The sequence below is a fragment of the Ambystoma mexicanum genome, chromosome 1q, assembly GCF_040938575.1.
Source record: "Ambystoma mexicanum isolate Mex_15411 chromosome 1q, UKY_AmexF1_1, whole genome shotgun sequence".
In the NCBI taxonomy this organism is placed as follows: Eukaryota; Metazoa; Chordata; class Amphibia; order Caudata; family Ambystomatidae; genus Ambystoma; species Ambystoma mexicanum.
Genome location: NC_090922.1, coordinates 1,372,456,001 through 1,372,480,428, shown reverse-complemented (window position 1 = coordinate 1,372,480,428; position 24,428 = coordinate 1,372,456,001). Strand labels below are relative to the sequence as shown.

At 46.3% G+C, this 24,428-nt stretch overlaps 1 protein-coding gene across 2 annotated transcripts in view; it reads left to right on the top strand.

Moving 5' to 3' along the window:
• SLC5A9 (solute carrier family 5 member 9) overlaps window positions 1-24,428 on the top strand; it is a 702,002-nt gene that overhangs the window by 372,863 nt on the left and 304,711 nt on the right. For both annotated transcript variants that reach the window (XM_069642236.1, XM_069642237.1), the window contains exon 4: window positions 19,216-19,320. In XM_069642236.1, coding sequence (XP_069498337.1) covers window positions 19,216-19,320 — 105 coding nt within the window. The remainder of the gene's footprint in view (window positions 1-19,215; window positions 19,321-24,428) is intronic.

Below are 24,428 nucleotides of genomic sequence, written 5' to 3'. Positions count from 1 at the left end.
GCACTCACGTATGAGTGAAAGTAGTTCTGAAATTAATTTTGAATACAAAACTATTGAAAAGCAGCTAAAGCAGCACTCGTCTATGAGTAAAGGTGGTTCTCAACGTAATTTTGAATATCGAACTATTGAAAAGTTGTAAATGCCTTATGCAACAAAACCAACTGGCTGTAATTTTAAACATGTGAGTAGGTGGAAACTCCAGCAACCCGATGGGGCAATATTGTTAAGAATTAATACCTACAAGCATTGCCCATGCCAAGAGAGACTAAAATCAAGGCAAATACAAAACAGCACATATTGCCAATGGCAGAAAAGGGCTAAAGAAAGGTCCATACATTTTGAAACGTATTTCCCATACTTTGTATATCATATGGTAAAAGCTGGTTTAAAGCCAACGGATAAGCAGAATAAGACCCAATCCTTGTCAGTATTTGGTTACTTGTGAAGTGGATAAACAAGAGTGGCAAAAAGGCTGCCCTTCTGGAAAAGGATATTCAGAAGAATAGGAGCATTAAAGAGCACCAATGTGAATCTTGTTTTCTCTGAAGAGTTGTTAAAAGTGTTGAAACTGCTGCAAACTGTTGAATATTGTGAAGCTGTTGTGAAAATCTTGTCTGTTGATCTTAACCACAAAAGCACTTGTTGTGAAACGCTGTTCGGGCAGGGGTGTATACCCGGATGGCAAACCTTTGGAGGAGTAGGCCTGGCATGGGAGTAAACCAGGTGTGAACTGAGGTAGTAGTCCTGGCATGGAAGTAAACCAGGTGGAATTTGAAGAAGTGCTACAATGTGGTCCTGACAAAGACAATTTATGTTGTTTGTGGTGCTTAAGAAAGAACAGCCTAAAGCTGTTACAAAGATGATTTATTTATTTAAGAACTTATCAGTTGTGGCAAATCATCCTGACCAAGACATTGATTGTTGCTATTGATGAACTGAGAAACTATCCTTTATCTAAGGAGGATAGACTGTATACTTGTTCAAGGAAGATGAAGAGCCTTCTATTTATTTGTTGAATCACTGAAGTGTTGGATCTTTCTCTTGACAAGTTGAAGTTGCAAAGAACTGTGTTGGAACTTTTGTTGCAAACCAGGATTTCCTTATTTTCTTTTCTTTATCTGTGAAGCAGAATCCCGCTAACATCTGGGGAAGGTGAATTCAACCATGTTATAAGAAGAGAATGTTGTTACAATACAAATTCAATCATTATTGTTTTCAACTCCTATGCGTTTCTTCATTTATTTATTCTATGCAGTGGATAAACTAGAGTGGCAAAAAGGCTGCCCTTCTGGAAAAGGATATTCAGAAGCAGAGGAGCATTATTTAGAGAAGAGCAATATTGTTTTCAACTGCTATTCATTTCTTCATTTATGTATTCTATGTATAAGTGTGAGGGACAGATATGCTTTGTTAGAGTGTTTCTTTTAGTTTATTTTAAGCAGGGAAATCCCCGTCAGAGTAGGGCTACTGAGGCGTTTATAGAACCTTCTAATTTAATAAAATGACATTTGTTGAGAACCCTTCACAAAGTTGTCTGCCTCACATTTCTGAACCCTCGCCCTGATCAATTGCTATTAGGATCATGGGAGTTGTAGTTAATAACATCTGGAGAGCCGCAGATGTAATTAGTAAATGTGTTTGAATATATTTGGCTGAATGGTACATTTCACTGAATTTGGCCTGTACCATTCGACCGAATATATTCAAACAAATTGGCTAATACACACCGATCATGGGGAGCGGGAGTTGTGGGGCTGTCCCCCGCTCCCCATGATCAGTGTGTATTGGCCTTGGAGGGTTGCAGGGGTATCCCCCGCTTCCTCGATATTGGAGGCGGGGGACAGGAAAAAAAAGAAAAAGGGACCCTGCGGCGTCAGAGCCGACGCGTGTTCGAGGGACGGATCCGATGCCGCAGGGCTGAAGTGGACCAGGCAACAGGAATCAGGTAAGTGGGGAAGGGGGTTGGTTTGAATGCATTTCAGCCTCTGACAGCTGATCACATGCGGGCTGTTTTTTTCCCTCAGTTTGCCGCAATCAGTTCTCAGACAGGCAAACGCACCCAAACCCCATCATGTATAGTGTACATAATTATGTATATAGTGATATACACTCTATATATTATATATACATTTTGTAATTAAATATATCTGAGCAGCCATTAGGAATTGCTTGTGGGTACTCCCAAGCTCCTGATAGACTTATAATGCAGCAGGCTGTACAACCCAATCTGTGGCCTATACTTGTTTGTATAACCCATAAAATGTTCAATGCAAATACTCTGAGTATTGTTGGGCTCAATATTCAGCTTTATACATCACAACCGAGGGCATATTTAGAGGGTCTATAAAGATGTTATAACCTACATGCTTATTCAAGTAAAAGAAAGAGTCAAAAGGAAAAAGTGTGGATGCAAATATACGGCTTAGCATTCTCTAATTCCTGGGGGTAAAAGTCACTCCACTTAAGGTAATAACATCTTTGCGATGACCTTACCATTATCAGTTTAACTTTATTCCTGACAATAAAGTCATGCCAGATTGAACTTGAAACCCCAGGGGCAAACTTGATGTGCCGGACACTGACTTACCAGCACTTTTCCCGCACTGCCAAACTTTTGAGGACCAAGAATGTATGCGCTGTCTTTTTTATTTTCTTGCAAATGAGGGTCACCACTACCAAGGCATGATCAGACAAGTCTGCAGCTGCATGCATTCAATCCTATATGTGTATCTGCCTGTATCTATCAGAACTAGTTTGCTGAAGACTTAATTGAGGGTTTTGTTTGCCATTTGTGTAGCCTGCCTGGTCCCATTGTCACTTCTCTCAATGTGGGACTGTAATACTGTGTTACAATACCACCAAACCAACTTGCTGTGTGGTTGCTAAATTGTTTACCTTGCTAGATTCGGGTTAATAAAACTGTGATTAGCATTGGTTACTAGGGGAATGGCATCCCCTTGGAGGTTATTGTAGACCTTTAATAATCTTTCTCTTGGGTCAAGGGAAGTATCATTCACTGAAAACCTAAGTTGATTGTCTGTGTATACCTAACTCTCTTAAATGGCTACCTTTCCCCAAGGTTGTAATGACCTGTCCCACACATGGCCCCTGAAGACTTTCCTGACCTTTAATGGTGAGTGAGACTATTGGAGCATCCAAATGCCTCCTTAGAGTTTTTCTGAAGTTCAGCAAGGATGTTCCAGTCCTTGACCTTTTTATTCCTACCATTAGCACTAAGCATGGTTATCTCTGTTCTACCCCTCTCCTGTGTCCTCCCAGAACAGTGTAAATGTGTTTCGGGATTGATCCTAGGGTTGTCACCCCAATGGTTGGTGTCCTTCAATCACTCGTCTAAATGATGCATTGTCAACTCTACCAGTGGTTCAAGGGTGATACTGTTTAATAAATAATGCAAATAACACTAGCATAACCATGCAGATGTTACTTCAATGTTCAACAAGTGCAAGCAGTATACACCATTCCATGATGTCACAGGATGGCTCATCATATTTGACCTCATCAGCGATAGGGCTGAGATGGAACCATGGGGTTGGAAAACAGTAGGTATGGGGGCACAGGGCAAAGATGGTAAAAGGGATTATTATCAGGATGTGGACCCCATAGAACAGTTGCAACAAAATTGGGTGAAACATCAAGTGCAATGAAATGGGGTAGATGCGTAAACACGTATCTCTGTGTCAGCGGGCTGCCTAGATTTTCCCATTGTGCAGATAATGGAGCAGCAGTCCCCTGCTTGTTATTAATGAGTCAATTCGTGATAATGGGGGGTATAGGTTGCGTGTACCTGGGATCCAGACGTCTGGTGTCAAAGGGTAGAGGACGGGTTAATGTGGGTGTGCTTTTCACATACAAATTAAGTAGGGTGACTAAGAAAATCAGCACACCTTTCATTCAGGGCTAAAGAGTCTTATTTTCCTTTTCATGCTCAAGACTGTCACTTCAAGGAGCTCTGTTAACCCTTTTTGGCCACCTCTTCACTCCAAATTAACCCTACCTGTAAGGTTGTAATTTGGTATAAAATTGTAGATTAAATTGAAAGGCTGCTGTGCCTAAACCTAGTCTATTGTTACATTTCCAACTGAACCAGTGATAGCCCAAAGACAAAGAAACCGCTGCCCCTACTGATGGCACCATGTTGGAGACTCCTGAGAAGTTACCATATAACCCACAGGTAGCTAGGACAAAGATCAATAGTGGTCTGAACCCCTGCAAGGAGGACCCCTTACCCCCCTAAACTGTGGAAAGGATTTTCACCCTGGAGAAGAGTGCCTGTCTACCAGAAGTCTCTCTATGGGACTCACTGCAGATAACACAGTCTGCAAGAGGCACTTGTTTCCCTCGAGGCATCTGTCCCATAACAAAGACCAGACAGGAAGCCTCCAGTGAGCGATACATGATCGCAGTGGTCCAACGTTCATCCATTGCCCTTTTCTTTTCACAGCACTTTTTGCTGAAAATGTTTTGCCAAAAGAAATCATTGAAAAATATGATGTGGGATAGGGCATATAAGGGGTAGGGAAGGGTGGGGTATTGTCAAAACCTTGACAGTTCTATATATATATATATCACACAATTCACTCTTAGTCTGGAGCTAATTGCAACACGACTTTCCCCACAAGAGTGCAGTCTGCAGGAATATGGTACACCTGACAGACCAGAGGCTTGAGTGAAAAGGCAGGAGCAACAGCAACAGAGCTAGAGGAAAGAAGAACAACAACAGTTCAGTACAGTAGTCAAGGATACCAACCTTGGCAACCACCACCCTGTGCTCCCCACTCTTACCTGCTCCGTGAAGGAAAAGACCCGAAACCTACTTGGCACCACAAAAATCAGCAAGGTGAGAAGAAGTAGCAAAATCCACAGAGTAAGTTCAAAATCCCAATTAGTCAATGTTGAAGCACCTAACCCGGACGGCACGAGGGCGCAAACTACAAAGGTTTCCAAGGCAGTCCTCAATATTCTGCATAGCGTCCCAGAGGTAAGTGAAGGATGGGTGACCAGAGATGAAATCAGGAGAGCGTCCATAGTGATTCCCAGGATGTCCAGGAAAAAGGTCCTTGAAAGTTCAGCAAAGCATCCCAAAGGTATGAGAAATGTGTAAAAAGAAAAAATGGGATTTCACAAGGGATAAAAAGAGAAAGCAAACTTATAAAGTGAGTGGAAGTGAAAAACCGATGAAGGAGGAACACAAGTAAGTGGAAAGGAACAGATCTTAGCTGTGACGGGAATCGGAAACTGCTTGACAAGACTTAGCAGTTTAAACACCAAGAAACTGGAATTTGAGTATCAACGTAACCAAACGCGAAGCAACAGGACAATCCAGGTAAGCGATGCAGCGTCGGGAAACCAGGGAATCAATCTGAAGGAGCCAGACGCCAAAAACCAAAGGGTAATCCAAGAGAATAGTCCATGATAACAGGCCAGGGAAGTCGGAAACAGGAATCAGGACGTAAGTAACGGAATTCAAACACTACAAAACTGGAACCAGTTGCACAGTTAAGGAGCACCTGAGCCGCATTTGAGTTAACTATTAATAGTCTACTAGCGTGCGGATGCGGAAACACGTTACCTACTCCTCACGTGACCATAGTGCCTAATTCCATTACTGGCACGGAATGCTGGAAGTTGTAGTCCGAACAGGACTGCCGAACTTGCGGCATTGGCCAAGATGCCAGGGCACTTTCCAGGTGACATAAGGGGTGCCCAAACACTGTCGCTGCCGCATATGGGGTCGGGGAATGACAGTACCCCCCCTGCAAAGGGTACCGCCACCCAGGACCTTGCAGGCGCTCACGCCAGAAGGTGCGTAACAGCCGTGAAGCGTGTAGATTGGAGGCCGGTTCCCAGGTTCTGTCCTCAGAGCCGTATCCCTTTCAATCGATCAAATAGGAGCATATCCCATGATGTACTCGGGTGTCCAGGATAGCGTGCACCTCATATTCCTCCTCCCCCTGCACCGAGAGTGGAGCTGGGGTAGTTGGGAGCTGGGTACCAGGCACAAAAGGATGGAGCAATGAAACATGAAAGACCGGGTGAACACACCAATGAGGAGGGATACACAAGCGAACAACAGAAGGATTGAGGCATTGCAAGACTTCATAAGGACCCACATAGCAGGGCGAAAGCTTCTTTCTACCCCGAATGGCGAGGTGTTTAGTTGACAACCACACTCGATCCCCCTGAGTGTACACAGGGGCCAGCAAGCGATGTTTGTCCGCCTGTTCCTTCGTTCGTCGCTGAGCAGCTTGAAGATGACAAAGAACAGAGGTACAAATGGCAATTAGAGAATCACTCACATTCTTAGCAGCAGGAACTTGGTCTAAAGAAGGGAGAATAGATGGAAGGATTCTTGGGTGTTGTTAGTAAAAATCCTGTGCAGTTCCCTCAGGGACCACTACCCAGGATTAGGACTATAGGTGAGAGCAATAAATCCCCTTTGGTATCAGTCTGTACCACAAAGATTTAGTTGATAGCTGTGGCTAAGCAGTCAGACTTATCTCAAGAGGGAGATGAGCAGTATTCAGGGTTTACACAATAGGTATCACAGCACTATGGCACAAGGAAACACTGACCAAAGCTTTGTATCAAAAAGAGAATATATATTTATTTTATACACATCTATTTCAACACATGAATCACAGTTGATAAAGTAAGTTAACATTCAGTCAAGGAAAAGTATATACAACTCCCTATTCAATTGGAGACAAGTTTTCTGTAGAGTGAAAACTGAGCAAAACGGCACAGTGAAAACCAACTACAAATGGCACTCTAACAATTAAACGGAAGGGAGGGAAAGCACAAGTTAAACCAAAATATCTCCAAACAGCTCCTAGCAACACTTCCTTGAAGTTTTGTGAACAAGTAATGCACAGTAACACTTTAGCAGAAAGATAAGTGAATGAAAACTGAGCAAAATGGCACTCCACAAGTTAAAACAGTAGGAAGGAAGAGGGGTTTAGATTCAGGTGCATCAACACATTTCTCATTGAAAATCAATCTAGTGAGAGCAGATCTAACAAATCAGCCAGAATCAATAGGCCTGAGCCAGAGTTAGTGGTACAGGACCAAGAGTTTAGGAGCAAATATGTTCTTTTAGCTGCAGTCAAGTCCTGGGTAGACGAATATTGAAAAGGTAGATGCGAGACAAAAGACAATGTTAAGAGAGAGGGCGGCCAACCCAACAAGTAGATAAAGGATTTAAAACACCTTTAGGGCTACCACGGGGAAAGGGAGGCCTGGCAGAACAATGTACCTTAAACGGGAAGAAGTGGCTCCTGCGGTGGTGGTTGTTCCTGGAAGTTCCTGCAGATTGAAGGGTCCAGCAGAGGAAGAGAGGCTCTCGTCATGGAGGAAGGTTCGAGTCACTGCACTACCCAGGGATGTAACCAGCCGCGGTGCTGCCAACGAAGTTTAAAATGTACGCTCCTTTTAATCGCGTTCCAGGTCGATAGCTGCCTGGCTATCGGTCTCCAAGTGTGGGGCACTGTCGATTCGACCAAGGCAGGTCCGAGAAAGCGATGGGTGAACTGGTTGGTCCCACCAGCTCAAGGGAAGAAGGCTCTTTCGATGAAGATCTCCTCTCGTCGTGTAGAAGAAAAGTGGTGAGCCGATCCGGCAGGGCTTCACCGGTGGTGTAGATGCTGAAGATGTCTGTGGCTTCTCTCCCCTTCGGTTCCGTAGTTCCAGTGGCAACGTCTTGCCCTTCCAGTCCTCAGGACCCTGCTTTTATGCAGAAAGAGACCCATTCATACAGCCTAGCTGTCACTCACACAGTGGAGTGGTCTTCTTGGAGGGAGACCCTCCAGCCTCTCAGGTTAGAGTGAGACCTGAGTTGCTGCAGCAACTCTGTCCAGGGGTTCTACTCCCCCTCCCAAACAACAGACACACCCCAGACTCAGAGGCGCCGAAAGGAGGGCTTCTTGGCAGAAGCCCGCCAAAAGAGCGAACAAAGGATCCCCGACCTGGGTTAGGAGTTTAGAGTAAGATATGAGAAAGAATTTGTATTAAAGTTCTTCCAAATAAAACCTACCGGAGTAAAGTTAATAATAAAATAAACCGGCGGTATGTTAGAGGCTGTCAGTAAAAGTGTTAGCCTCGAACAATGGGAAAATCCCAAAGGGAAAATATTTGCGGTTGAATATTTATGGTAGTAACCACTGCCACCAACCAGAAACTTTAGAGAGCGGGACTTTAAAGTACCCCGTCGAAAATGAACCCAAGGGAAAAGCTATTAACCCTTTCCAGTACCTCCATAGTAAGATGGGTTGTACTGGTTAAGTTCATAAGATTTGACTAGTAAAGTTAATGGGGACTTTACATGCCCTGGGAGACAGTAGTCTGTCCCAGGGTATGGAGTCTATGTTTGAGGGTCGCTACAACACCCCTGTGTGCTGTGTAACACATATGAATAAAGATGGTTCCTATGGGTGAGAGAAAATCCCATAGGCATTAAACACAAAAATAGCTTAGAACACGCATAGCAAAAGTGCCTAAGAGTGGGAAAAAGAGTCTCAATTTTAGCAGGTAAAAAGCAACAAACCCCACAAATCCAGCAAAGCTGCTGGGGGATTCTATAGGTAAGTGAAATTAGCCATAGAATGAGAATTCTCCCTAACATGTGTAGGCCATAGAGAGCATAAAACGGGGAACAACCCACTGACGAATATCGAGAATTTTTATATGCGAACTCATCAGCCTCCAAACAGATAACCAATTCGACTGATGTTGTAGGCATAAACAGCGGAGGTACTGTTCCATAGTGGCATTAGTACGCTCGGTTTGTCCATCCGTTAGCGGGTGATAAGCAGAGGAAAGACGATCATCGATGCCTAGTGTGTTGGTCAGAGCACGCCAAAAGCGTGATGTAAACTGTGACCCCTGGTCGGATATCATCACTGTGGGAAGCCTAAAAAACCAAACTATGTTGTCAAAGAACAGGGAGGCCAAAAGGGAAGCGGTCGGAACATCCGGACATGGTATAAATCGGGCCATTTTGGTAATCAAGAGTAACCATGTACTACGGGTGCAGAGGTAAGGGCATAGTCATTAAGAGTCCTACAGGTTTCCCTGGTTGGCGCTTGCACTGGGTACAGATGGCACACATGGAGACGTACAGATCAGTCTCCTTCTTCATTCCGGGCCACCAACACAACTGATGTAATAGTTCATAGGTTGTAGTCCGACCTGGGTGTGCCACCAACCTAGAATCATGCAACCATTCGAGAGCCATTCTTCTGGTTCTATTGTCCGGAAGAAACAACAGACCATGAACATAAGGAAGACCTGAAACAAGTGTAGCACCCAACCCCTCAAGATAGGAAACATGACCCTTGGTCCTCTGCCGCACCAGGTCCAAAAGGGACGAAGAAGCCAAACATACACAGACCACTGAACCAGATGATAAAATCCATGTTATCGGTTTCTTAGTGTCGCAATCGATACCAATCCGAGACAGAGTGCCTGCTTTTCCATGTAGAGGGCCAGGGCGATAGGTTACCGTGAAGTCAAACATCGTGAAGAAGAGGTGCCAACGTATTTGCCGGGCATTGGTGCATTTTGCATGGGACAGGGCTTGTAAATTTCTATGATCAGTATACACCGTAACGGGGTGTCTTGCCCCCAAAAGGTGATGCCTCCATTCTTCAAACGCAGCCCGTGTGGCCAAAAATTCTCTGTCCATTATTGTATAATTGCGTTCAGCAGATGACAACTTTCGAGAGTAGAATGCAACTGGGTGCATCTGCTGTGTAGAGGGACAGATTTGTGAAAGGATAGCCCCTACTACAATGACGGAGGCATCGGCCTCCACGATAAAGGGGAGAGACGGGTTGGGGTGCTGCAAAACAGGAGCCATAGTAAAAGAGTCCTTCAAGGCCTGGAAAAACAATTGTGCATCAGAATCCCAAAAAATGGGAATATTAGTGCTGGTAAGGCACGTAAGGGGGCCACAATCTCGGAAAACGAGACTATAAACCTGCAATAAAAGTTTGCAAAGCCCAGTTAGGATTGCATAGTTTTCACAGAAGTTGGAACAGGCCAATCAGAGAACTGTACTTTGGAAGCACACATATGCACCCCTTTCGCAGATATTTGAAACCCAAGAATTCGACTGATGATGCATGAAAAACACATTTCTCCAGCTTTGCATATAAGGAATGTTCCCGGAGATGTTGTAAGACAGAGCAGATATGCTGGATGTGTTGGTGCAAAGTGTTGGAAAAAATCAAAATATCAAGATATATCACAACATAACAATCCAACATGTCTCTGAATATATCATTGACGAAATATTGGAAAGTGGCCAGGGCGTTACAAAGCCCAAAGGGCATTACGCAGTATTCATATAGACCAAACTTGGTCTTAAAGGCGGTCTTCCACTCGTCCCCACTTCTCATCCTCACCAGATTGTACGCCCCTCTTAAATATAGCTTGGTAAAAATGGTGGATGAGGTCAACTTGTCAAGCAGTTCAGATATCAGAGGCAGTGGATACTGGTTTTTAACAGTAATTATATTTAGGGCCCAGTAGTCCACGGAAGGGCGTAGATCCCCGTCTTTCTTGGGTACAAAAAAAATTGGGGAAGCTGCAGGGGATCGAGATATGCCCCAGTCGTAGAGCTTTGTCTACATTCTCTTGCAGATGATCCTCCTCTTTTTGCATTAAGGAGTAAACCCGACCATGTGGAATGACTGGCTCAGGGACCAAATCAATGGGGCAGTCATAACTCCGATGTGGAGGAAGACTTTCAGAAATGTTTTTGTCAAAAACATCGATATACTCTTTGTATACCAAAGGTAGTTCTGAGGTGAGGTTTTGCAGTATGGCACTAACCAAAGAAACGTTAGCAACCATTGGTAAACAAGGTGACAGCTCTGAGACATCCGGAGAACCAAGACATTGCCAACAGGAAAACACAGAGGAGACGCGCACAGTTTGTTGGATCCAATCAATAACAGGATTATGGGTCTGTAACCAAGATAGGTCAAGTATAACTCCGAACTGAGGAGCCGAAATGAGATCAAACGTAATGTACTTGGAATGACCTTCTGGAGTTGACATCTGAAGAGGTCCAGTCTGTTCTGTTACTTGACCTGAAATCAGATGGGAACCATCGACGACAGGTACTTCCTCAGGTATCTCTTTGGTGGAAGTAGGCAACCCATGATGACTAGCCAATTGTACATCCATATAATTTCCGCTAGCACCAGAATCAATCATGACAGGGCTGGAAAAGGACACAGAACCTGGGGCAGAAAAACACATAGAAAGGAACATATGTTTTCTCCTGAGCCCTCTATCAGTTGACTCATCCTGCAGGCTCGGGTTAAGGATGAGTCTTGGCGTTTCCCGCCATTTTAGCCGGTCTTTTGGGGCAAACGCAAATGTAATGACCTGCCTGACCACAATAGAAAAGAGGTTGTTGATCATGTGTCTTTCCCATTCTGCCTTGGATAACGGTACCCTGGTAGCCCCTATATGCATGGGTTCCACTTCCCCTGACGAACTAGAAGTACCTGCGTCCGACTTGGCTGAGATGTGGAGATCCAGAACCCGGAGTTCTCCTCGTTTCTGCCAGTGCCTGGCATCAACCTTTAAGACTAGGTCCACCAATTCCGAAAAAAACGGATGGTACTGCTGGTACCACTGACAAAGCATCCTTAAGTTCATCTGAGAGACCTTTGTAGTAGACAGCAGCTTTCTTCTGTTCTGGCAACGAGGTCTCGACCGCTAACTGGTTAAAGCGGGTGAGATAGGTTAAGAGGTCTGCTCTCCCCTGAGTGATGGCAAGAAACTCAAGATCAGAAGCCTGCGCCTTATGTCTCATGTCAAACACAGCATTCATGGCTTGAATCAGGGCCTCAAAATCATACATAACCGGGTCATCTGCCTCCAACAGAGGGTTGGCCCAGGTGGCAGCCCTCCTGCCCAAATGGGACAGAATAAAAGCAGCCTTAGTAGTGGCATCTGGAAATGCCAATGGTCGACAAAGGAAATGCAGACGGCATTGGTTCGCAAAAGTTTGATAAGCCTTAGGGACAAAGGAAAAGGCCGAGGCAACACAACGGGAATCGGAGCAGGAGGTATAGCTTGGGCTACTGGAGGGTTTGCGACTGCTGCAGCCTCACCGAACTCCTCATCAGGAGGTAGAGGGTGTATAAATCTCTGTAACATGTCCATACGCTGATGTAAGGTCATATGGGCGGACGCCAAATCAGTGCGCAAGGCTGATAAAGCTTGCATGAGTGCCTGCACTGGATCCGGTCCCAGATCCATGTCCACAGGCATGTAATAAGGCTCCTTAATCTGTCAGAACCTAGACAGTTATATATATATCACACAATTCACTCTTAGTCTGGAGCTAATTGCAACCAGACTTTCCCCACAAGAGCGCAGTCTGCAGGAATATGGTACACCTGACAGACCAGGGGCTTGAGTGAAAAGGCAGGAGCAGCAGCAACAGAGCTAGAGGAAAGAACAACAACAACAGTTCAGTACAGTAGTCAAGGATACCAACCTTGGCAACCACCACCCTCTGCTTCCCACTCTTACCAGCTCCGTGAAGGAAAAGACCCGAAACCTACTTGGCACCACAGAAACACGTTATGTACTCCTCACATGACCATAGTGACTAATTCCATTACCTGCACGGAATGCTGGAAGTTGTAGTCCAAACAGGACCGCTGAACTTGCGGCATTGGCCAAGACGCCAGAGCACTTTCCAGGTGACATAAGGGGTTCCCAAATCTATCGCCACCGCATATGGGGTCGGGGCATGACAGGTATAGGGAATAAATAACAGGAGAGGGGTGGCTTGGGGTACCACCCACAAATAACCACCCACAAATAAAAAAAAAAATGTGAGCCATTTTTTCAGCAACATTTTTTGGCAACAAAACAAAAAGCAGTGAGGAAAATAAACTGGGGATGAATGAACATAGAACCATTGCAGCAGTATCAGCCACCTGCCTCAGGTCGATCAGAAGGTGGTTCCCAGGAGATTGGACAAAGAAAGGAAGGCAACCCCACAGACCCAGAGCTGTCATTTATTTTTCTGGCCTTATGATGCCGTTTTTGGTGTAATACTCTGATAATGCCTGTAACCCTGAGTAATTAGAGAGGGTACAATACGAGCATTAAGAATGTGAGGCCTTTCAGAAAACCTCAATATCAGTGAACGGCCAGCACCTTTTAGCAGGGTTTGAAGGGCCACAACCTTATAATGGTTGACTCTCTCCAAAACAATTAACCAGAAACTCCGAGACAACCATTTTTGAGGAACCATATTGTGGCAACGCCTCTGAAGTACTAACGCCGGAGGTAAGACTTGTACCGAGCAGATTCGTTCGAACATCCTCAAATTAACCACTGTACCACAGGGGGGGAGGCTGAGCCCTAATTCCTTAGTGAACCCCAAGGAAGCCATGTGGACCCCAGTGCCTCAAGGGACCTTGTGGTCTAAACCCTAAACTCGGGTTAATTCCCTTATATGAAGGAATTAGAGAAAAGGTATCAACCATTTATCAACTTCCATTATTCATGTGTTTTTCAAGAGTTTGGGCATAGCTGGGTTTCCCTGGCATACATTATTACAATGAGGCCAGGCATAAGATTAGCACTGCCAGCCCATCAGAGAAGGAGAGCACTGTGAGCGGCAGGTGCTTGTAATGTCCTGATTACATATGGTATATAATTTTCAGCCAAAATAACCCCTCCAAAAATATAGGGGGGAGGGGAGGACGTACGGGGACCAAAGGGGTAGGGGTTTATGGGGAATAGGGTCTAGATAAAAGGGAAGTGGGCTAAGGGGGGACCCCCAAATTAGAAATTCCATGAACAAAAAATGGCGATCTAAGAACATAGAATCCTGGCAAGGGTACAAAGCCCTTTCTTTTTTGATTTTGTATTACTAAATAGAATGACAGGGTTAATTCTGTTTCAGAAAAGATTAATCTTCCAAACACAGTCCCCTTTTACAGTCGATTCGATGCCAAAAGCATAGCACATGCGTGCCCTGCAGCATCAGTCCCTGATCCGCAGCACCTGCTCTATTCGTGGTACAGAGCAGGTTTGAAAGTCACGAGATGCCCATTTGACAGCCACAAAGACAGTCAAGTCCCTGCAGGACAGGGGTGGCATTCAAGATATCCCTGTCTGTACCCAAAACCATAATGATCATAAGTGACCCATGCCGGTGGCAGGGTAAACTCTAAATAAAAGCTATGCCTACATTTAGGCATAGTGCATGGTGCTACTTATGAACATGACAGCCACATTTCAATTGATATCGCACATGTGTCCTCTCCTGGGAGTCCGCTGCGCTGTAGAAAGTGATGTGGCTTCTGGTCAGTCAGGTGTAGCCTGCTTAATGGCAGGACAAGAATCTGGAGGTCCGGGCCACCTCTTTGATCTCTTTGTGAGGGTGAGTAACATTGTCTTCCCGAGAGAGCCACACAGCAGGCAGCTGTCCTGGGCCGGGACATCAAGGGAACATACCGATTCAAAAGGAGTAGAGTCACACCAGGGTCCTCCCTCCCTAAAGGCATTTCCTCTCACTGAGAAGGGAAGGGGGCAGGATTTGGAGGGGTAGGAGAGCTCTGGACAAGGGAAGGAGGCTTCCACCACCTTGATTCACACTGTCTCTCTCTCCCTTTCCGTCCCCTCCACTTCCTCTGGAGCAAAGCGCTTTGGGTGTGACATCAGCAGTCCAAAGTTCACTCTGTTGCAAAGCAGGGATTGTACCACTAAGGCAGACTTGCTTTAGTACAATCACCTGGGGACATGTTCCCTTAACAGAAGGGGTCTTCCGCCACGTCTTCAGATTTGCTCAGTTCCTCTGTGATTCTTTAAGGCCGCAGATTCATTCTGAAGATCTCAGTGGACTTACTTTAGGAGAGTTGTACTATACAAAGCACTTAGCCTTAGGTGAAGGAGGAATGATCCAAGACATAAGAAAGAGCTGCCCCCTACAATTCCCAGGGCACATTGGGAGTAACCTCTGCTGTGAATCAGGAACTACCACTCTGCACAGGAATCTCCTGAGCTTGGAGAGCAGACAATGAACAGAACAATCCTATTCTCAAGTACCCCTAAGTGGGAGTCACAACAACTGGATGACCAACCAGCTGAAGCATCCTGTTCTATCGCCCTGAACTTGTCCCTCCGTGTTCAACACACACGGAACAAGAGGGGCGTCGCCGGAGCTGTTTGCTGCACGCCGCCTCCACATTGAGCATTGCTTGCACCTTCACCCAGCTCAACACTGTGCTGTATCCCAACCAAAGCTTGTCATCTGGTAGGCACAAAGTGACTGCTCAATGCCGAGACCCGGCCTGATTCATTGGAGAATCACACGCCGACAAACGGGGGTTCTAACCACGGCTCGGCCCATCTAACCATTTAACTGCTGCCTCATTGAACGCAGATCACTACTTCGCCGACCGTCGCCAGCTGACTCAAACAGATGGATCATCACTCATCGACCCCTGATCTGCATCTTTGAGAGCCACACTTCTACCGCACATAACACCCACATTCGCCCGACTCGATGCCCGCTTGCTTCTGGGGCCTCCAAGATCCTGTGTGCCTGAAAAGAACATGATCATCTCACATCTACGTTAGGTAATGATCGCTCCTGTTTTCAACAAGATATCCTTTCTGTGGTTTATACTTTAACTACCACCCCTGGAACTACACTCAGAATGCTACTTTCTCCAGTCTGTAGCATCTTCTCTGTTCTTCCTTGGGGGTGTTTTTTATAGTAATTTCTATTTGTTCCACATGTGGATGGTGTGTTTGATTAAAGTGTTCATTTTTTCAAAGAACTATTATTGGACATTCCGTTTATTTTGGACTTTGATACTGTGTTATTTGTGTCACTACTGCTTCCTCAACAAACCCCTCATGAGAGTACAACCTTTTCTCAGCCTACGTTTGTTTGTTTTGTTTTATTCGTATTTATATAGCGCACAACAGCCCGAGGACATCGTGGCACTTGTTACAGTACAAAGCTTAGTTACTTAGTTACATGGTCATTAGCAATATATATACAGGGTGCAATATAGTTATATTACATTTGTGTTATATTACAATATGCATAGCAGAAGTGGAGGAGGCAGTCCTCCACTTGCTAGTTGAGGAGAGTGGCCTTGAGGTTGTTGCAGGAGACAGAGATGGAAGTTTCAGCTCTAAAGGTGGCAGGGAGTGAGTTCCAGAGTTTTGGCGCAATATAGGAGAAGCCTAGACCTCCCGCTGTGGCTCTCATTATGCATGGTATGTGTAGCTGGTTGGTGTACTGAGCTCTGGTGGGGCGAGTGGATGTGGTCCTTGATATTGCTTCAGATAGGTTTGCTGGAGGGATTTTATTGTTGCACCTGTGAGTGATGGTGAGCATTTCCAGAGTAATACGGTCTTTGACCTGGAGCCACCGGGCTTCACGTCTGGCGTGGGATATATGGTCTCTTCTAGGGATGCTCATGGTGGCTCTGAGGGCATTGTTCTGTGTGGTTTGCAGTCTGTGAATGTTTTTGGCGGAGGTGCCAGCTAGAAGGGCGTTGCAATAATCGAGTTTGGCTCCTATAGTTGCTCTAGCTATGGCCAAGCGGTTGGGGGTGGATAAGTAGGGTTTAATGGCATTGATGAGTTTGGTTAGCACAAAAGGCAAAGGAGGTATATCTCATAACTATCCCGGTTTCACCTTTATGATTGCATTGTGTTTTGATTTGGAGAAGTGTGAGGGTGGAGTGGGCCATTTTCCCCCTACTGATCATTGCACTCCTGTGGAGCGGAAACCATTTCATCACATATTGCAATCTGTATTACCCCATGAGGGGCTAGACCATTACTTAAATCCTATTCATATCCATTTGTGTAGAGGCCGCACGTGACAGGAGGACTGTTCCACTAATTTTTGTTTTATCCCTGACCACACTACTTGACAAGTTTTCCACTGCTAGGTTCATTGGGGAGATCCCTACAGCAGACAGGCCAACCCTGAAATGGATGACAAATTCTTGAAAACACCCCCTCCTCTAGGATATTGCATGCTGCATCTATTTTAGAGCGGAAGAGTGAGAGAAGGCAGCAGGAGACACCTGATAGTTCAGATGTATGCATCTATAGAGACTACACAATAGTTCATTTGTAGTGTGTCATGAGGCTTGGCCTCGGCTCTCGTCTAAAAACCACAGTTTCCATGAATGAATACTACTCACACCATCAGGCACAAATTCAATCTCACCTGCACCACTGTAGTAGCTTTGTGTAAATGTAGCCACAACCATTATGAACTAGAGCTGATAGTTCTGGGGACCACCGGAGAAGGTGGACCGGCCTGCTCCTCAGTGGGGTTTTCACAGGAATGCTTGGCCCTGCAGTGTTCATGGAGGCCCTGCCATGGAGCACGCAACCCTGTACACAGGAATGCATGATGTCAGCCTTGCCACTAATCTAAGGAGACGGTCACCCCCATTGTCCTGCCGTTTGGGTACAGTGTCCCTTACCAAGAGGATGGTGACCAGGGAGCTGTGCACCCAGTTTTTAGGTACCTGATCCCTGTACCTGTTCGGCCAGATGGGGACCATTCCTGTCTGCAGTTATTTTTTTTTGCAGTGGGATTGAGATGGAGAGGCTGGAACCTGCAGTGTTTATGGCGGCCCTCCAGCAGAACACGCAACATGCACTTGTCTTGCCATACAGGAACGCACCATGGTGGCCTTGCCACAAATAGGAGACTGGCACACCCACGGCCCTGACGTTCCGGTGCAATGTCCCTCACTGGAAAAGATGAGGCCTTGCCACGGGAAAACAAGGGCTATGGTCAAGCCTAGCCAAACAGATGCCTTGAAGTATGGGACGGCCTCTTAAGGTCACAGTGATAAAGAGGCAGGACTTTGGATGGCTGTGTTTTGATCCAAAGTGAATCAACCCCTGTGGGCAGCACTGGAACAAATGACCTGTCGTATTTGTGAGAGACTAGGTCTCATGGAAACATCTAGACATGTCCTTACCCTATGTCCGAAACTTGGTTCAGTCTACATGTGCCTGCTTGGCAAGCTGGTACATAGATATGAGTCTATTAAGGGGGAATCGTTTTGGGATTACTGTCTCAACTCCGACACTATCATGTTTGGACACTCCTACCTGCCAAGAGTCTAATACTTGACTGTACTAATCCCCTGCATGTGTTCCCGTTCTCTACTTTATTTTGACGATGGTTATATGTATTTGAGTCTAGATAGAGCCTATAACTATGAGCCTTTTTATACGGTTTATTTGATTTGTTTTATATGTTTATATTTGCTTATATGTTCATGTGGTGATATGTTAATATCATGGAATATTGTATTTTATTGTTCTCATTTATATGTGTGTGTTAAGACCGAATTTCGGTCTAGATCACAATAAAATGATTATTATTAAAATGAGATTATCCAGGAAGTACAGGAACAATGTGTGTCTGAGTGACCCAACATCGTTTATGATATCATATGATATGATAGGTATTTATAACGCGCTTAATACCCAGAGGTTTCTAAGCCCAGACTTGGGGATCGAACCTGTGGTGCTCGTGTAATCTTGCTTCCAAGGCGAGCACATTGCCCCCTGAGCTATTCTCCCGAGATGAAGTACTGTATGTGACGAAAAATAGAGACGAGTGGATAATGACACATTTATGAAAGGAGTCTATGGGCCTCATTATAAATTTGCCGGTCCGGTAGTAACGACGCCGGTAAGCTACTACCAGACCTGAAAACTATGAGTTGCTACCTTGCGGGAAGAGCAACACCCACGAGCACAACTCGTTGGATGCACCGGCACCATTTATGAATGGTGCCGGTGCATCCGGCTTCCCCATTCCCATTGAGTCCAATGGGGCTCAAATGGGAATGTAGAAGAATATTTTCCAGTGCCCGCGAATGGACAAATCCCGGGTCCGGCAGGCCCGTAATAACCCGGTAATAGGCCATTTCTGGACGCTGGAAAAAAATGATACCGGCTGCAGCCGTGCCGGTTTTACAAGCACGGCTACCACCAGTATCATAATGAGGCCCAGTGATTAGTATTCATGACACTGCATCATTCTGCTCTTGCAATATTTCAGTTGTGCACAAGTCGCACGAATGTACATACATGTAAACTCTCTTCCTTTTACAGAAATGCTCATTTCATGCTGTGTCTCTTCCATGTTTCATGCAGATCGGGGCTTCGCTGATGTCGAGCAATGTGGGCAGCGGCTTGTTCGTTGGAATGGCGGGCACCGGTGCAGCTGGGGGGCTGGCTGTTGGAGGCTTCGAATGGAATGTAAGGAGGTTTGCCAAGTATGAGTTATTGTTGCAAGTGGGACACAATACATTGTCGGATTACTCAGTAATGCAAGTAAAAGTGGCAAATAACCCGTATTAACCTGTAGGTCAGCTGCATATTTATCTCATAGTCAGCCAGTCTTTCTATCTTCCTTTGAAACACGTTCACTAGTCCTTTTATGACATTGCATTTCTTGAATGTAGAGTCTGTCATCAATAACATGAATTCCAACTTGTTATCAGTTACAGTGCTGAAGGGCATACCCAAAATGTAATGCTGGCTAAGTCACTATTGCTGCATTCAAGATATAAACGATTCGATATAAATTAACTTACGGCGGACTTCGGTCCTTTTATCCTGCAGGCAATACCGACCCTTCAGAGTAAATATGTGGCTTTGGAGTGACACAATAAGAATCCTGCAAATCCTCTTAATAGTAACGCACTACTGAGCGTTTTCCCTCAATTCTAGACCATGCTCGCCCCCTAGTGTCCAAACTCAATTATTTCTGTCTGTATTTCTGAGTTCAATCCATGTGATATTTCCGGTTTTTCATCTACCTACTTGGCACATGCTATGTAATAATGATGTACACTTTCTGAAGTTCCATTCCAATGATATTTTTCGACTGTAAATTTAAATTTTACAAATAATTTCACGTTCATACCTCAATTGTTTGTCCTCAATCTCTACATTTGTGTATCATTTACAATCGTTATTCATTTTTAGTTTTGGATCTTAGTGTTATATCCTGTTCCCCTGCCGCTGCGCAGCTCCAGCGGGAGCAGTAAAGACACAGACACATGTGTGTTGCTGTCCTGCCCCGGAATTGCCCACGCGGAGCAGGGGTGAGGCTTTTATTCTTGATGCCTTACGTCACCGCGTAGCGGGACGTAAGGCTGATATAACATTCCTCCTTTATTTTAACCAAACATTAACAAACAAATATTATTTTAGACAACTGTTTCAGACAGTGAGTTTGGTAGTTTCTCGGGCTGGTCTTCTACCACTCATAGTCTCTGAGTCTGGCTGGGGGCCGGGGCGCAGTTCTTAGATTGTACCGTCCACCCCTGGGTGCTATCCCCTGACTCCCATGGGGTTGCTCACCTTCATCGTTCCGCTCACCCAGCTCTGGTTCACTCGGTGGCTCTTCCCCCTCTGCCGCCCATGGTCATTTTGCATTCCTGGTGGTCATGTTCCTCTCCCCTTGGCTGGTCCTCTTCTTCTTCAGGTTGCGGCTCTCCATCCGTCCACAGATCTTTTGTTACTGTCTTGAACCAAGACGCATTTCTTGTGACTTGACTTTGTCCTCTCCTGGCTGTTATCATAGTCCTGTGCCTTTGAGTTATGGTCCATGGGACGGAGTCGTATTGGGTGTCTAGTTTCGACTTGGATGGGTTTCTCATCATTACCACCTGGCCACCGACTCGGTGGTGGGACCTCTTGGCGTTCCTCCTGTTGCTCATGTGTTCATTTGCCACGGTCCTTCTCAGTTCAGTGCGTGCCTGTTGTACGTGTCTGTCCTCCTGCTCGGGTGGTGTTGGATGGATGAGTTGATGATGGTTCCATACATTAAATCCGCCAGCGGTATCCCCGTTGTGCTGAGGGGTGTTACTCTGTAATTCCTCAGGAATCTGTATAAGTCCACCCTCCATGGGCCTGTGTTGATGCACAACAGGCGCAAGACTTTGTTTATTGTTTGCATGAATCGTTCAACGTCGCCGTTGGCCTGCATTATGTGATGGTAGTGGATGTTGAGTTCGGTGAGGTACTTCTTGAATTCCTCTCCTTGGAATGGTGGACCATTGTCACTCCGAATCCACCTTGGGAGGCCGTCAGTGGCGAACATTTTCTCCATCGCGGGTATGACCGCCTCTGCGGCCGTGGAGGTAATGATTTCGACCTTGGGGTACCTGGAGTGGTTGTCAATCGACACCAATAGGTACGTGCCCTCCTGTATCTTGCAGAAGTCTATGCTGATGGCGTCCCATCTAGAAGACCCTCTCTCAGCTGATAGTATGGGCTCGGGATTGGGCGGCGCCCCCGTTGTTTGGCATGCGAGACATGTGGTAATGAGCTGCTCCACTTTTTCATTGATATGTGGGAACCAGACACAGTGTCTGATCCGGGCCTTGGTTCTTACCGTTCCCTGGTGACATTCGTGCGCCAACGCCACGACTCTGTCCTGCATGCTTGCGGGGATGACGATTCTGGTCCCTCTTAGGATGAGCTCTTCCTCTGTGATCGATAGGTCTTGTCTTACTGTGAAGAGGCCAGTGAGGATTATTTTGCTTCAGCTGTTCGATTGTGGGTGTTTCGTAGGAAAGATTTCCATTCCCCAGAGATGATCGTGTCTTTTACTAGATCACAGCATGGGTCAGCTTGCGTGGCCTCTACAATGTCTTCAATGCCGATGGCTCTTGGTTTCATTGTGTGGATAACCTGACAAATGTGTTCCTCTGTTTCCTCCGCCACGTGTATTTCCCCTGGTGTGGCCGCTCTTGGGTGTCTAGACAGGAAATCTGCTGGGTTTCCACTGCCTGGCTGATATGCTAACTGAAAATCATATTGTTGTAAGTGTAGTAGCCACTTTCCGATCCTAGTTTGCTGAAACACTTCTGCCGCAGAGGAGATTCCAAAGCTGAGCCGCTTGTATCTGCGTAGGCCTATGTGAGTGGAGAATGTAGTGATATACCTGGAATCACGGTGAAGTTTCAGTTGGTGATATCTGGCATTGAGGTCGACCTTAGAGAAGATTTTGGATCCTGTAAGGTCTGCTATTATTTCATCGAGGGTCGGGGTGATGTGGCGCTCCTGTTTTATCGCCGCGTTGGGGAGGCGCATGTCAATGCATATTCTCACTTTCCCGGGTTGTTTGGGTTTCTTGGTGACGACCATGGGTGACACCCACAGTGTTGGTCCGGTCACTTCCTCAATGATGCCCGCTTTCTCCAGTGCCCGGAGCTCTTTCTCTACCTGGTTTGTTTCATATGTGGAAAGGTGTTCTTCAGTGTCGCACTGCTCGCGGTTGTATGGACTCATCGATATGCAGCTTGATGGACTTTCCTTTGAGGCATCAAATCCCCTTGAGGAGGTTTGGGTACTTCCCGAGAATGCTGACGATATCTTGTGACTCGGTCACTTCGCATATGAAATTTATGAGTCCCAGGTCCTCTACCGCGTCTCCACTCAGTAGACACTCAATTCCTGCATTCAAAGCATAGATTTTTGACTGCAGTGATTTATCACCCTTGCTGAGTGTGGTTCGGAATCTGCCTACTATAGGCAGTGGAGTTTTGCACCCATACTCAAACAATAGCGTGTACGTTGTTTTCAGGACTGGTTGGGGTGATAGTTTCCGGAATGCGGTCAGTGGCATGACATTAACGGACACCCCAGTGTCTATGGTCATTTGCGTGTCTTGCCCTTGGTCTGCTACTTGGCATTTCCGTCTTCTCAGTTTCCTTTTGGGTGTTGTGTCTCCGTAGTTTAGTGCTGAAACCAGGTACACTTTCTTTCCTTTTTTCCATTGGTCGTTTGCAGCTTCCTGCTGGATGTGTGTCACATCGTCCCCTTCCTCCTCGGTCGACGAATTGGTGGTCTCGACTCGGTGAGCGTTAGCTTGTTTCTTTTTCTTTCCCGAGGTTTAATCCTGGGCTGTTTTGGGTTGTTGTGGCAGCCCCGACGACCTGCATACCTTTGCATAGTGGTCTTTTCTGCCACATGCACCACATGTAGTACCTTGGGCCGGGCAGTTGCGTCTTCCGTGGCGCGGTCCTGGGATCCTCTGTTGCCATCTGGGGTGCGGACTGTTTCCGCTGGCCTCATCCTTCGTGTATTGGCGGTTCGTGATTTGAGCCACGGTCGCCATTGTAAGTGCGGCTGGAGTTTCTGCAGGGTCGTGCCCATGTGTGCCGCTCTGGCATGTGCCAACTCTCTCTGGTGGCAAAGTTCCAGGATTCTGGTCAGGGATATGCCTTTTTCGCTTAGCACCATCCTCCTTAGCTTCTCTGAGTGTATCCCATTGATAAATTGGCGTCGGATCTCCTTTTAATGTCGGTGAATTCACATGAGATTGTGAGTTTCTGGAGCCTGGTGTGATAGGCATCCATGGTCTCGTACTCTAGCTGAATGGTGGTGCTGAAGATGAATGTTTCATAGTCTGGATTAAGCTGGGGCATGAAATGGGCCGTCAAGGCGTCCTTCGTTTCTTGGTAGACGTCGAGGCCGTCTGTGATCGCCAGCGAGTTGAATATGCATAGAACCTCATCCCCGACATTCAGTAGGAAATGCGACCTCATTTTCCTTGACGTGGTAATTAATGTCTTTGCAATCCATGGCCATCTCAAATGTTTGTATCCACAGCTGCCATCGTGGGCCAACCGATGATGGGTCTGTGTATGGATCGAAAGGGCTGAGTGCGATGGTTGTCCCTCCTTGCAGGCGTGCTTGCGGCATGGACGGTGACAGGTTGGCGGGCAATCTAGAGGGCATGCTGGGAGTAGACATGCCTGTCGCCATATTGCGTGGATCTTGCGTCTGTCAGTGCGCACTTGTGGCAATGCCCCTCACCTCGGTATGCTGTGGGCAACTTCACTTGGCTTCCCCATCGTGTGGCCAAATGTTGGGCACAAGGCTTCTGCTTCTCCCTTTTTTCCAGCTGTTGGGCCCCAAAATGTCTGCCCGTTGGTGTTGGGCCTCCCAGTGCTGAAATTGTAGCAGTTGTGGGAATGTCTGTTGACCTCCGATGTGTACTTTCTTTGGATTGATTTGGAAGAGGTGAGAATAAGAAAACAAAAAATATAAAACATTCTCTCAGGTGGGGGTTGGGTTCCCCCAGCGTGATTCCAAAAATGTCGCCCTTTCCGAGGGCTTTATATGCTGGGCGGCAGCGTTGCGTGTGGTGTTCTGATTGCTTACCTCGTCGCCAGCGTTGTATCCTGTTCCCCTGCCGATCCGTTGGCGGGAAACGGGATGAGTGCCTTGGGCTGCAAGGCCACTCTGCGCAGCTCCAGCGGGAGCAGTAAAGACACGGACACACGTGTGTTGCTGTCCTGCCCCGGAACTGCCCACGTGGAGCAGGGGCGGGTCTTTTATTCATGACG